Source organism: Lingula anatina, chromosome 1, assembly GCF_051362555.1.
Source record: "Lingula anatina isolate TDL-2025a chromosome 1, LinAna3.0, whole genome shotgun sequence".
In the NCBI taxonomy this organism is placed as follows: domain Eukaryota; kingdom Metazoa; phylum Brachiopoda; class Lingulata; order Lingulida; family Lingulidae; genus Lingula; species Lingula anatina.
Window position 1 is genome coordinate 10,614,740 of NC_141767.1, and position 12,694 is coordinate 10,627,433.

General features: G+C 37.8%; 2 protein-coding genes across 4 annotated transcripts; one reads left to right on the forward strand and one right to left on the reverse strand.

Annotated features, from left to right (window-relative positions):
* Positions 1–606: 606 nt before the first annotated feature.
* On the forward strand, positions 607–9,304 carry LOC106152893 (uncharacterized). Of its 2 annotated transcripts, none has more exons than XM_013526632.2 (5): positions 607–1,246; positions 2,523–2,839; positions 5,989–6,205; positions 7,604–7,774; positions 8,494–9,304. In XM_013526632.2, exons 1-5 carry the CDS (start codon positions 1,160–1,162, stop codon positions 8,566–8,568), a joined length of 867 nt encoding a protein of 288 aa, XP_013382086.2. In that variant the 5' UTR covers positions 607–1,159; the 3' UTR covers positions 8,569–9,304. The 2 variants fall into 2 exon arrangements, with proteins under 2 accessions (XP_013382086.2, XP_013382087.2); XM_013526633.2 differs by having other exon boundaries at positions 610–1,222.
* A 3-nt stretch (positions 9,305–9,307) lies between these two features.
* Positions 9,308–12,391, reverse strand: LOC106152892 (uncharacterized). 2 transcript variants are annotated; one of them, XM_013526631.2, is made up of 5 exons: positions 11,984–12,386; positions 11,563–11,667; positions 10,889–11,218; positions 10,392–10,511; positions 9,308–9,943 (listed from the first exon to the last, which is right to left on the reverse strand). In XM_013526631.2, the coding sequence occupies exons 1-5, from the start codon at positions 12,219–12,221 to the stop codon at positions 9,561–9,563; spliced, it is 1,176 nt and encodes a 391-aa protein (XP_013382085.2). In that variant the 5' UTR covers positions 12,222–12,386; the 3' UTR covers positions 9,308–9,560. The 2 variants fall into 2 exon arrangements, with proteins under 2 accessions (XP_013382085.2, XP_086856253.1); XM_087000127.1 differs by lacking the exon at positions 11,563–11,667 and having other exon boundaries at positions 11,984–12,391.
* Between the last annotated feature and the right edge of the window lie 303 nt (positions 12,392–12,694).

The window sequence follows — 12,694 nt, forward strand, 5'->3', positions numbered from 1 at the left end:
CATCGCAATGTAAAATGCAAAGCTAGTGATGCTACAGAGAGGAGAGCTTCCACGTGTGCAGTTCAGCGCTAGCGGTCTAACGTGGTGTGTTTGTAATCGTATTGGTAGCAATTAAAATAATTAAAAGAAAGAGAAAGTAAGATTCAAAAGGACACTTGCAAATATATCAAGATGACAGTAGTATGGTAGGTAATAGGCTATTGTCCTTGTTCTGTTTACGGACGCTCAACAAAAATATTTTCAACGCCAATTTACAAAATATGCCAATCAATATAGATTTATTGGAAATTTTTATTTTGTTTTCTTTTCATAGTAATGTTTCATTAAAATTCCCTGACAAAGCGTCTTAACTGGGGGAAAGCAGACCATCGAAGTTCTAGTAGCACCCAATAGCCTACAATCAATGTCTGGCAGTAAAAAATGTAAAAGGATGAAAAATATTTTAAAAAAAGGAGAAAAGGGAAAAATGATATGTATGGATAAAGAGCTCATCATTATCCAATGAGGCTTTTATCGCTTACAGCCTGCATTAATGCGTGTATTCCTTTGTGATTTAATTATTCAATCTCAGTATCCATCAATGAGCTAAAATGCACAGCATCCTCGGCATTGTATTTATATGATAGCATGTTGAACAGTACGCCGTGGCATGTGGGTGGGTAGCGTTTCAAGATGAATACCAGACAAACGAACTAAGCTACAGCGTATGTCTATTACTGCCAGCACAACATCGAGAAGCTGGGGCTGATGTGTTCTTAACTGCCAGTAAAACAATGGAACCTCTTCTAGACTGAAGCACATTTTCAGATTCTATAGCAAGCAGGAATGGCAATAGCAGCTATCAGCTCTCATACAGACAAGTGATTGGCATTCCCAGTTTAAATAACGTGTTAACTAAGACCCAAACCAACAAGGGCAGCTACCATTGTTAATCCTTCAGTCTGAGCTGTAGCTGCTCGCGATGCGGTTGCCGATGTTGCAAAATCTACATAGTCTGGTAATAAGGATATCATTATAAACTGCTGTAATTATTATCCTGACTTCCAGTAAATAATGCAGCACAATGCGGGTGGGTTCACAGTCATATGACTGTTCGTAAGTGCCGTATGTGAAAGAGAGATAGAACTGAACAGGATTTTCATCTATTGGAGTAATAATAATGGCGGAGCCTTTGGTCACTGGGACACCACCAAAATCGCCTGTTGCAAGCTTCTTCAGAAGGGTATGTACTAGTTACACTTGGAGTGTAAGTATGCCTCATCAAAATTGCATTCGAGTATGTGTGTGTGTGTCTGAGCCTGTGTCTGTATCTCCAGGTGTGTGTGTGTGTGTGTGTGTGAGTGTGTGTGTGTGTGTGTGTGTGTGTGTGAGAGAGAGAGAGAGAGAGAGAGAGAGAGAGAGAGAGAGAGAGAGAAGAAGGGAGGGGGGTGAGCACAAAGGAGGTTAGGCAGATAAGGGTTTTTCGTGTAAATCACGTTGCTGTGTATACAGCTGGTTATAGTATTAAGTGAGCTTCAGGAAAGTCAATATTCTGCCAAGCTGTGTTGCGGTATGTTAAACAATAGAAATGGCACATTGAAATAAAAACGGTGTCAGATAAATGATCCTTAATTATGCTCATGCTCATCCAGCTGAAGCGATGTTAGGAGACCCTGCAAAAGTGAACTCCGTGGGTACAATAATGAATATAATGAAATTAAGTCCGTTTGCAGCTTGCAATATTCTGTTCTAGCTATCTGTCTGATCAGCGAGACAAGAATCAAAATTGCTGACGTGCGATCTATTTTAAGACATGCGTGGAACCTTCACTGGTTGGATCATGTTGGATGCTCATCGTTCACCATATGTGTCATTCTTATTCAAGACACTTGACCACAATTGAGATCAATTTTTGAAAAATCAGCAGGATAGGCTAAATGTCACCAGGCAAGTGGCAATTAGGAATGATAATGACATGGGTCTGTGGCGATACTGAGCCATCAAAGCACGCCCGGGAGCCCAGTCCCGTTGTAATTGAAAACGTTTCAGACTAACTTTGGGTTTGTTTTCACCACACTCTATTATATCCCATAGTCACAATATGCAGGGAAAGTGGGATGCCATGAGAAAACGTAGCGTGACGTGGACGCTATATTGCAGGCGTAGTTCTTCATGTGTTCCAGGAGTTTGTCGAATCTAGGTTCTAGCAGAACCAATGTTGAATGCGACCTACTTCTACCCGCATAGAAATAAAAATAGAAAACAGGTCCCTAGGATATAAGCCCTGTTGCACCGTTTGTTTCGTATGATAAAATATTTAGTACAGACTATTTTGACATGCTTACAAGGATTACAATTTTGCAAGCGGAAAAGGCCTCTGAGACTGAAAATATCAATTAGAGCGAGCGCCTAATTAGAAATGCCTAAGCCTTCTAGTGATAACTAACACTGCCAGTTTTTCGATAATTGTGAACTTTGTTTTTTTTTTAATCTTCTGCGAATTATTTTAGTATTGTTCAGTTTGTTTTTCTTGAATACTTCAGGTATTTCGAAATAAGGGTAACGAAGGTCCAGAAGGATATGAAAGCCTCAGCGATCTAACAAATGCATCTAAATCGAACCAAAAAGTAGACCATTCCAAAACAGACGCTGACCGGAATTCTTCCGGCAATCATTCTGATGAGGACGCTGACGGTATGGAGGGAAAGACGGATGCTGACAAGGAAGAAGAAAGGCAGATCCCTAAAGTAGCGCCCCCTTCTCCTCGATTAGATCACCTTAACGCAGAGGAAATTGGAAAATTAACAAACGTCTTTAAGAAGCTAGAAACTATGGAGCAAGAGGAAAAAGAATTTGTAAAGTTTGTATCTGATAAAAAGTCTTGATCTATTTAACATGTCTTGGTTAATTTAGTAATGGCTTACCATTTATACACATTTCTAGATACATGTTACATGGGGATCGTTTTTTTATTGAAATTGATGTCTTCATTTAAGCCACAATTACATGGAACCTTGCTTTTGTAGAGCAACTTGATACAATTCTACGCTGTTATGAATTTCACCACTCACTCAAATATAAGGAATTTCTCAATATGACATCTGCATATTAGTAATATAAGAGTATTATCTCCTAATCACTGACTAATATATTAGATAAAGGATTCGAAGACACATATCTGATTTTAAAACAAAAGGAACAATATGCAACATGTAACTGTTCAGTATATGTCCCAAACACATTACCTCAACTGCTTATAAAGTTGTAATATACTCATTCGTCAACAAACTGATTTTCAAAATGTCAGAAACAACATGCAACGGGTCACTGTATGTTCCAAACACATTACCTCGGCTTGTAAATGTCCGTTTATATAACTTGTATATATAAGTCTACAGGTCACATAATGTAGATGTGTTTAGAATATTTTTTCTTATTCATAACGTTTAATCCGGATGTCGTTAAATACCGTTACGAAGGTAAAATTCTTGGAAACCTTAGGATGGTGAAATTCAAAGCATCCGATAATGTCAGGTTGGCTTCAGGTTACAGTTTTAATAATTTGCATTAGAACTGACACTGAAGATGCAACAAGAATCGGTAGGGTCTTTCTGATTATTTATTTATTTATTCATTTATTTAAGTTAAAGTTAAAGTTTGGAAGTTAAATACTTTTGAGGAATCAATATTTTCCCGTTTTCATTTGTCAAATGTCTATATATCTATCTGATCACTGTCTGTCTGTGTCGTCACTGTCGCTATCGCCATCGCGGTCGCCGTCCGAAATATCAGTCCTTATATCTCCCTAACCATATTTTAGTTTTGCTTGACTCTTAGTGAGTAGCATTGTTTAGATAAAAAGTTTTTTTTTCAGCATGATTTGAATTTTTTTTAACGAAATTTATTGATTTTTTGTGTGTTTTCATTTTCACGTATTTTGGCGACGTTCGCCTTTTAAGTGTCAAGCCAATTTTTTTTTACTTTACAAGGACCCAGTACAAGGACCCAGTAGGTTTCCCAGGTAGTACTGTATGACGATTGGGTAGTTTTATGAAAGATTATAGAAATCTTTGTGTATTTTGATGACGTTAGCCCCATAGGTGCCAAGCACTATTTTCGTTTGACTGAAAATTTGCTGAGTGAATTTGTTTGGTGAAAAAGGCAGGTTTCTTTCGAAAATCATCACGATCGGGTTATTTATACAGGAGATATTGTTTACTGGAATGACACTGTTTATTTCTTTATTTTTAGGATTGTGAAATGCTGCTACAGTCACGTTTTGTCTGTAGGCTTTGTTATAAAATTTGGCATGGTTAGTTAATTTTCGCAAGAGCAATTGAACCATTTTGCAATGTTTTGCCATCCTGTTGTCCAATTTTTTAACCCAATATATTGTGCGATGTCATGGGTTGTCCCAGAAGTCAAGGTTTGGGAGGCTAGTAAACATTGAAAAGTAGGGATTTTTATCAGATGTTTACTTAAATGCGCCTATTTATGTTAAAATTGAGAACGAATTTTTATATACAGACACTGTCCCTGCATTTACAGTCCAAGTTTGGGTTTGGAATCGATGTCCAAATTTGTATACTGCGGTATCATTTTGTCACTGTTAAACGCTGTCTCTCCATATGTCAGCTTTAGCTGGCTTGCTTTACTTAAAGGTCTCATTTTTTCCCATAAGCTATCTTATATTCCCCTGTCTGTTTGCCATTTACATAATTACTTGTCTGCATCAATATCAGGATTTTATGATACGTGTTGGACCCACATGCAATTCAAGTATAATGAAAATATACACTTCATCGATGTAGAAACTTCCAGTCAAGAAGATCTTTTTTATTACTGAACCAATTTTTCTTCATTTGGGGCAGCTGTAATCTGTTTCTCCAGCCCTAAGGATTCGTACTGTTGGCAGTTCTCGTTATTTCTGGTCAACATCCAAATTTTGCAGCCATCAACACCAATAGGAATGTGGAGGCCTTCATAAAACGTTGTTCTTTTATGTCAATATTAATTATTATCATTGGTGCTAGTTACGTCATTGCAACCTTCCTTTTTTAAACAGACAGTATGCTTATATCCACAATACCAGTACCATAATCATTTAACGGCGATGTTTGATACATCCATGTTTATCATTACTTGTTTATCAAAATAACTCAAGCATATGATAGTCAGGTAATTCTTTAATGTTTATGAAGTTATAACCCCCCCCCCCCCTTTTCCCAAAAGAGGCAAAGGGGTGTTATGATATTCAGTTTATAGGAAATGCATCATGCTGCACCACTTCTCAAAAGATTTTTTTAGTAACGACAATGTTAGGCGTTCTCCCCTTCTCGATCTCATGTGATATCATTATCCAACGCAAATTATACATCTTTACAAGTGATTGTATGCGAAGATGGTTTAGAATGAGGCTTCTACAGAAAGAGGTAGTATATGGAAGAATTACAGGTTTTTTAGACGTCTGTGCTTGATCTTGATACGGTAAATCTTTGGTCTTTGAGTCAAAATTGTGACTGCATTGCTAGTCTTTGTACGTGTTTGCTGTACTGCCTTAGTCCGTTATTAAAAACATATCAGTAACACAATAAAGCGCTGTTGGTCGCTTATCAGTCTAGCAGCACTATATATTGTTGGTTGGTGCCTGCAGGAATATATCTCCTTAGGTTGGTTTAAATCACCAATTCTTCCACATGAATAGAACAGAGTTTTTTTATAGATCTAATGCTTCGAAATGAAGTTCTAAAGTGGGTTATGTGCCATATATTTTCACACTAGATTTTCGATTTTTTTAATATATCAGATATTAAAGTTTGCACGTTTATTTCTTTGGCTTTAGTACTAATATTAGTGGAAGTTATCTACCATCTATGGGGCTGTTCACACCAGTTCTAACCTAGACCATGTTGTTTCTTATTCTCACCACAGGATCCTAATTGGGTCATAAAATAAACCCAAATCGCCTATACTAATAAATGTCATATTGCAGAGTTTTTTATATTTCAGGAACCAGCAAGAAAGACGGGATTCAATGAATGACCAGGTGTCCCTTTTGGAACGACAGCAGGAGAAAAAGACAGTAAGGCTGTGTATGTTGTGTGACTCGGCGACCATATGGGACGGCGTAGGAAGGGCGTGTCACTTCTGTAAGAAGAGAGCCTGCTCGAAGTGCAGAACCTACGTTGAACCACCACCAACTGGAAAGGCGTGGAACATTACCAAGGTACTCATTTCATTTCTTGTATTCTTTCATCTCAGATGTTTGTTGTTGTTTTATCCTTTAAGAAATAAACGAAAGATGCGTCTCAATTAAGTTTCACATACAAATATTTCAAATAAGAGAAAAACACCGTCTGAATGTCTTTCGGTGGCTAATTGTCAATTTGCAACAATAATTTTATCCAGTACCAGTCTGATAGTCACATATCTATCTAAAAAAACCCAAACAGATGATACCTTGGTGATACACGGATATTTGCATATCAGTTGGAACAGACGGGACAGTGTAAATACGACAATGAAACTAAACATAGCAAAAGTACGAGTTTAAGCATTTTAGTCATATCATTGGTTTCCTACAAGATATCTACTTGTCAGTTCGTATAAGTTTTATCGAAGGATTTCTCTTCGGTATATTTGTGTGCATCTGTGTGGTTGGTAAGACGGACGGACCTGGTGAGTGAAAGATGAGTGAGAAAATGTACAGATGGCATTCAAACGAAACTCTATTTATCTGAGTTTTGTGAAAAGATGCCTGCACAGTGTACGTGCAGCGCTGAACTACACCGAAAAGCACTACGTTGAAGTACTAACACGATATGCCAATGTTGGTGTGGATTCCAGTAATACGATCTTTCCTATCAACATTATGGGTTTTCCCGGAAAAAGGCATTTAACTCACCAATGTCCAGGGTTTAAGCCTGAGGTTTAGAGATGTGACTTAAAAGGTTCGCGTGGCGTGCTGTATAGGCATCTGTCCAGGGCTTGGTATTGTGATGATAAGCTGTATCTATAATGAAGTTATTCTGTTATATTATGAAGGTCAACTGGATTTTAACACTATAGATTTATAATTTCAAGTTCCAAATGAAACGATCTGCACTGATTAAAAAATAAAGTAACCACTGCTGTTTTTGTTTCTTTATTTATATGTGAGAGAGAGAGAGAGAGAGAGAGCAGCAGTGCCTGAAGGTTCAATCTCATACGCGACCTATAGAAACCAATTTCAGCAATATCTGCTAATATCCGTCCCAGTTGTTATTAAATTGCAGTCAGTAGTGACTATTTATTGTAATGTTAACACCATTTGGGCCAAAAGTGAAAATATGAAGAGATACGGAATATTTAATAGGAGCATCCTTTGTTCTCTAATCGTATATGCCTTAATATATTTTTTATGAAAACTCCAATCTCGAATATATTGAGAATAGGTATATGACTGTCGATTTTAAGCACGAGTGTGAGTATTGGACTTACTTGATAAAACGTTGGGTTCGAACAATGATATGTAGATGAGTCAACAGTATAATTTGGCCCAGCGCAAAACTTCTGCACATTTGAAATGAAAAGCTCTATAAATGTCAAAAAGTACTCAAATGGTAATGCGTTTCAACTTTCCTAGTATTTTAAGGGTTACTGGGTATGTAATGTCTGCTACCTAAACCTCGACGTTCTCCAGAAGACTGGAAAATGGTGTCAAACAGACTCTGACGAAGGGGAGGAGGTGCCCGTCAGAACGTCAGCAGACTTCTTTAAAAAAGTTGCCACTGACTGGGGACCAGATGATGAATTTGTAAGTTTATTAGTGCATCATTTGCACACACACACACACACACACACACACACACATAATTTATTATTATTATTATTATTATTATTATTATTATTATTTGGTTTTAGCACATTTTACATACATGTACAAGCAATATATTTATATTCTGATCACTGTGTTTGTCCGTGCTGTCGCATCCGGCACTTCTGTTTTTCACCCTTAAAATAAGCACAATCAGATTATCTTTACCAAATGTACAGTTTTTAGCATGTATTTTGTGCACTCTCGACAGTTATTGATTTTTTTTCTGTGTAAATATTGTTACAATGTTTTTCCCTTGTTTCGCGTCTGCATATTTGTCAGCTTTGCTGCCATGTTTACAAAACGCAATGACCCAACATCATATACGTTGTAATAATGATTAATTAAAGTCGACAGTGAACGTAAAAGGGCCTTTACATAAATTATACAGCTAGTAGTACGAATACACATTCCAGTATCAAAACAGAATGTTTAGATTGGTCTCGTCATCGAAATTGCAAAACATACTTGTTTTCGCTGATGATTCTGCGCTCTCGTTCTCTTTACAATAATCTTATTTTTTCGGTCGCCCGTACTTTGTTTAATAGCTTATACTAGGGTTCTCTGATTCTTGGCAGTTCAGATTCTCTAAATTTCGGTCACCCTGACACTTTAATTTGCAGTAAATTTTGCGGTTGAAATTCATCTTTTTTCCTTAGGATGGCTGCAAGGCCATAGACCTGGATGAAGAGTATACCACTTCCAGCAGAAAGAGCACAGCAAAAAGAAAGTAGAGGTCTAACCAACATTTAATCCAGCTTGGGTGTTATCTTGTCCTGATTCATGATTCAGGAATTATTAGATTATTAATACTCAACATAGATTCAAAACGGTTGCATGGGCATGTGTACCATGACTTATGATAAGTTGTAGCCAACGGCAAACATTTAACATCAAGTTATACGTGTTTGGTGTTGATGGTTTCTGCTGTTCTCGAGCTGTTCTCAATAATAGCAATGTTGAATTTCTTCATTTGAAAGATTGATGAATATTTAACTTAATTTAATGAATATTTAATTTAATGATCTGTTAAAGAGATCCTTTGACCCCCTGCATCCATGATTGTTCAATAAACAGTATTGCTACAGAGTATTCCGATCACCTGCTTCCTAGTTGTTATAGATTTGGCAATATAGATATTTGTTTTTTTCTTGAAACTATGATGTATATCTTGAAATATAAGATAAACTTTACATAGTGTCTGACTTTCGGTAAGGGTTGAGTTCTAGGGTGGAATGGAAAGGCCAGTCGTGGGAAGAGACGTTTTATCGGTAAATATATATTAAGCATTCATTTTCAACTTTTGCTTTCGAGCAATAGATATTTGAAGAGTTTCAGCCGCCATCTACTGTTGGAGGACGAAGGCATAGGTCCTACTTGTAGAACAGTATGATATTGATTTGTCATGACAGCACTGAGTTGTAATAAATTCATTTACGGTGACTATAGATAAATGATGAATATCGACGACGATTGTTTTTATGGGATATTTTATTTACTTAACCAATCAACACAAAATGTAGCTCATGGTTGTTAGAGTTGGAAAGGATGCAGGCGTCTGTTTATTTCTTTGTATGTATTCTACCGTAATTTTAACAAGACAAATAATTTTCCATTTTAGCAATTGATCACGTTTCTTTTTGACGATTAATGTCACAAAATACGTAATAACGAAAATAATAATCATAATGATAATATTTCAGTCTGTAAGATACATTTAGGCCTATTAGTTACACCAGGAGCCTAGTTCTTCATTAAAACGCGCGCAGAATGCATTCACAGCATTTTCAGCAGCCTGTATATCGTCCACACTACCATGGATAATCTCATAATTATCTGCAAACTCTTCGGTCTCCTTTTGTAACTCTTGCTTTGTAATTAGAGTCTTAAAAATCTCAAACCTCCTTTCGTGGTCGCCGCCATCTTTGTAGTACTCCTTGACCCTTGAGCTGATAGGTGTTGTGGGGTCATTTTGAACGCGGCTCCCCATGATGTAGCCATCGATGTCGCCGAGTATCTCGGCGTCTGTGGCCATGCTGTACGGACCGTCAAGGGTGAACTTCTCTCCGTTCCACGTGCCGCTAGGCCCTATCAATGGCTTGGTGGAATCTGCAAGAAGATATTTTGGTCTTTACTCGAAGGGAGCATCTTTATATGGTACGGAAGGGATGATCGTTTCTATATTTTGTTAATGTAATTTTCGCGTGGTTCTTTTCTTTCTTTATTGCTTTATTTTTATTCATTTCTTTTTTTATAAGGTAGATGTTAGCTACATCCTCATACGCGACCGGATTAATTCAGACAAAATAAATGCAAAGCAAATTAGGGTAAGGTTTTACACGGGATTAAAGTGTCAGCCTTATAAAATTACATTAAAGTCTGTCAAACTTCTTGTCGCTGATTTTTCAGTGAGGATCATCAACTTCTTAATAAGCGAAAACACCAACTAAAAGACTAAGAATGCTCTGTGTTTTGTAAAGAAATCATCATGAAATCATGCGATCATTACATATATAGGCCTATGCGTTATATAGCCAGTAGTGTTATCTGCATGTACCTAGTTGATTTTTATGACCTGACTGCCCAAGATCTCCACTTATTGTGGTGGCGGCGAGGTTGTCCATCCCAGAAATCGAATGCCGATCATATCCGGCAGCAATACCAGTTATGACATGGCCTGGAGAAAAAGTAAAAAAATACTGAGTTACATGTAATATACACAAAGGGACACGCGTGCACACACACACACACACACACACACACAACAAATGCCATGGGTGATTTTTTTACCAACAACTCTTGATTAGAAACCTGGCAATACTTAAAAAAACTTAAATCAAACTGCATTCCCCCCCCCCCCCCCCAAAGAAAACATTTTGAAATTCTAAAAATATAGGTAGAAAGGGTTTGCAATATTTTGCTATCGACCAAGAAGTCCATGTTCTTGACAGAAACCCAGTTATTGATTTCATCTTACGCTTCGATGTTATGTTTTCAGTATGATCAAATGTGATTAGGCACAGAAATGTAATTTCACACGATAAAGGTTCTCACCTAATGCAATTGCGTCGTCACCAATCTTAATCACCCCCTGCTCCTCTAAGCGACCATCTCCATCTGTGTCCTTTATCGAATGAAGCATTGTCTGCCTTAGATAGTCGAATGCCTCCTGGTTAGCCGGGTCATTTGGAAATGGTGAGACGTCTCTGCCAACAAACGGGACTTTGTCATTTACTAGGTACATGGTTTTCCAAAAAGGTGTGTCATAGCGGGATACCAGCATCCGAAGCTTGTGGATCAAATCTTCTGGTGGCACGTCAGGGAAGAGTTTTTCCACGGCATCTAATACGTCTTTGAACTTATCAAACGTGAAGTTCTTTGGGTCTATCCAGAACAAATAAAGCATATATGTTATTGACATGAAAAGGGGGGGTTTATGAAGATGGACCACAAAAGATTAATGAATAAATTTTGAAGAATAGGATAAATCTTTCCTAAGCTTGATTGCGGGCCAGTTTATTCATTTTCAAGCCACTATACATGCGCGTTTGGGACAACAGCCAGGTGACATGTTTAGAAATATGAAAACAGATGTAGGACCGCGTTGCGTCTGAAACTCTGGCCAACATAAAGTTTCGAATGAAGTTCGTAATAAGTTAGTGGCAGTTTGAATGATCTCGCAAGACAAAAGTTACGAGAATCCTCAAAGAAAAAGGAATGAAACTCACTGTTGGGATTGATGGTTGTATTTGTCGCGGGTGTTGTGGATACTGGGGTGGTCTCTTTTGGAGTCGTACTGCTTGGTGTTGTTGTTGCCGGCTGAGGGGTGGTCTCTTTCGAAAATAACAGTTTTGAAAAGATTTATTAATAAGAAGCAAAAGATGCTACAGTAAACTGTTATGAGAAGCATTTATGTTGTTATTTAAGGAAAAGCTTCAATAAATAATTAGTTTAATATTCCAAATTAATTAATATTATTGAGAGTCATTACGTTGATACCGACAGTATATTTATCAACTCAGACCATTATCTTATGAAACATAAAGTATTGATCTACAGAATAGGTCTTTATCATTAATCAAGTCATCAATTTTTAAGTTAAAAAATCAACTCGGTTTCTGCCCACATGAACAAAAGTAACTCCCTCACCTGGCAATCTGCAGAGTCCTATACAGGTTGATGAACAGTGGAATCTATAAACACACATACGGCACGCAGCGTGGCTGCACGAACGATCACACTTGTACTGATATCCACAATACCCACAATACGGACATACGTGTCGACCACCTTTGGCCAAATCGCTGGCTATCTTTGCCAAATTCTGAGCACTCGCAAGCGTTAACGCCGCGACAAGTAAGACACACATCAATAACACTATCTTCATGTTTACCGTGCGTTCCAGCCGCCAAAGTAAGTTTCTCTTATATACTAGTTACCGTCACCTTACGGATGTGGTTTAATAAATAGTGGATCCTGTTTGGCAAATTAGTCAATTACCATATCCGTGTGCTTTGAGTCAGTTAGTTGTGGTATTGATGTGTTCTACAATCGGAAAGAAGTTTAAACGCTGGTTAAATCCGGCTTTAGATAAATTGCACGTGACCTTGTCTGGTAAATTCGAAGGTTAAGGACATAGGGATTGGCACGAATACAAATAACAGTGGCAATAGTTCCTCTTATTTAAAAACAGTACTGGAGTGGCCGATTCAGGTGGTGGTGGTGGTGGGGGGGGGGGTGGCACAGTGGGCTGTATTCCTCCCGACACCCCCACCCCAGCCCCAGCTTTGGAGGTGCACGTGTCCCCTTCTCTCTCCATCCCACCCCCCCCCCCAAAAAAAAAAAAGGAAACCAGAGAAA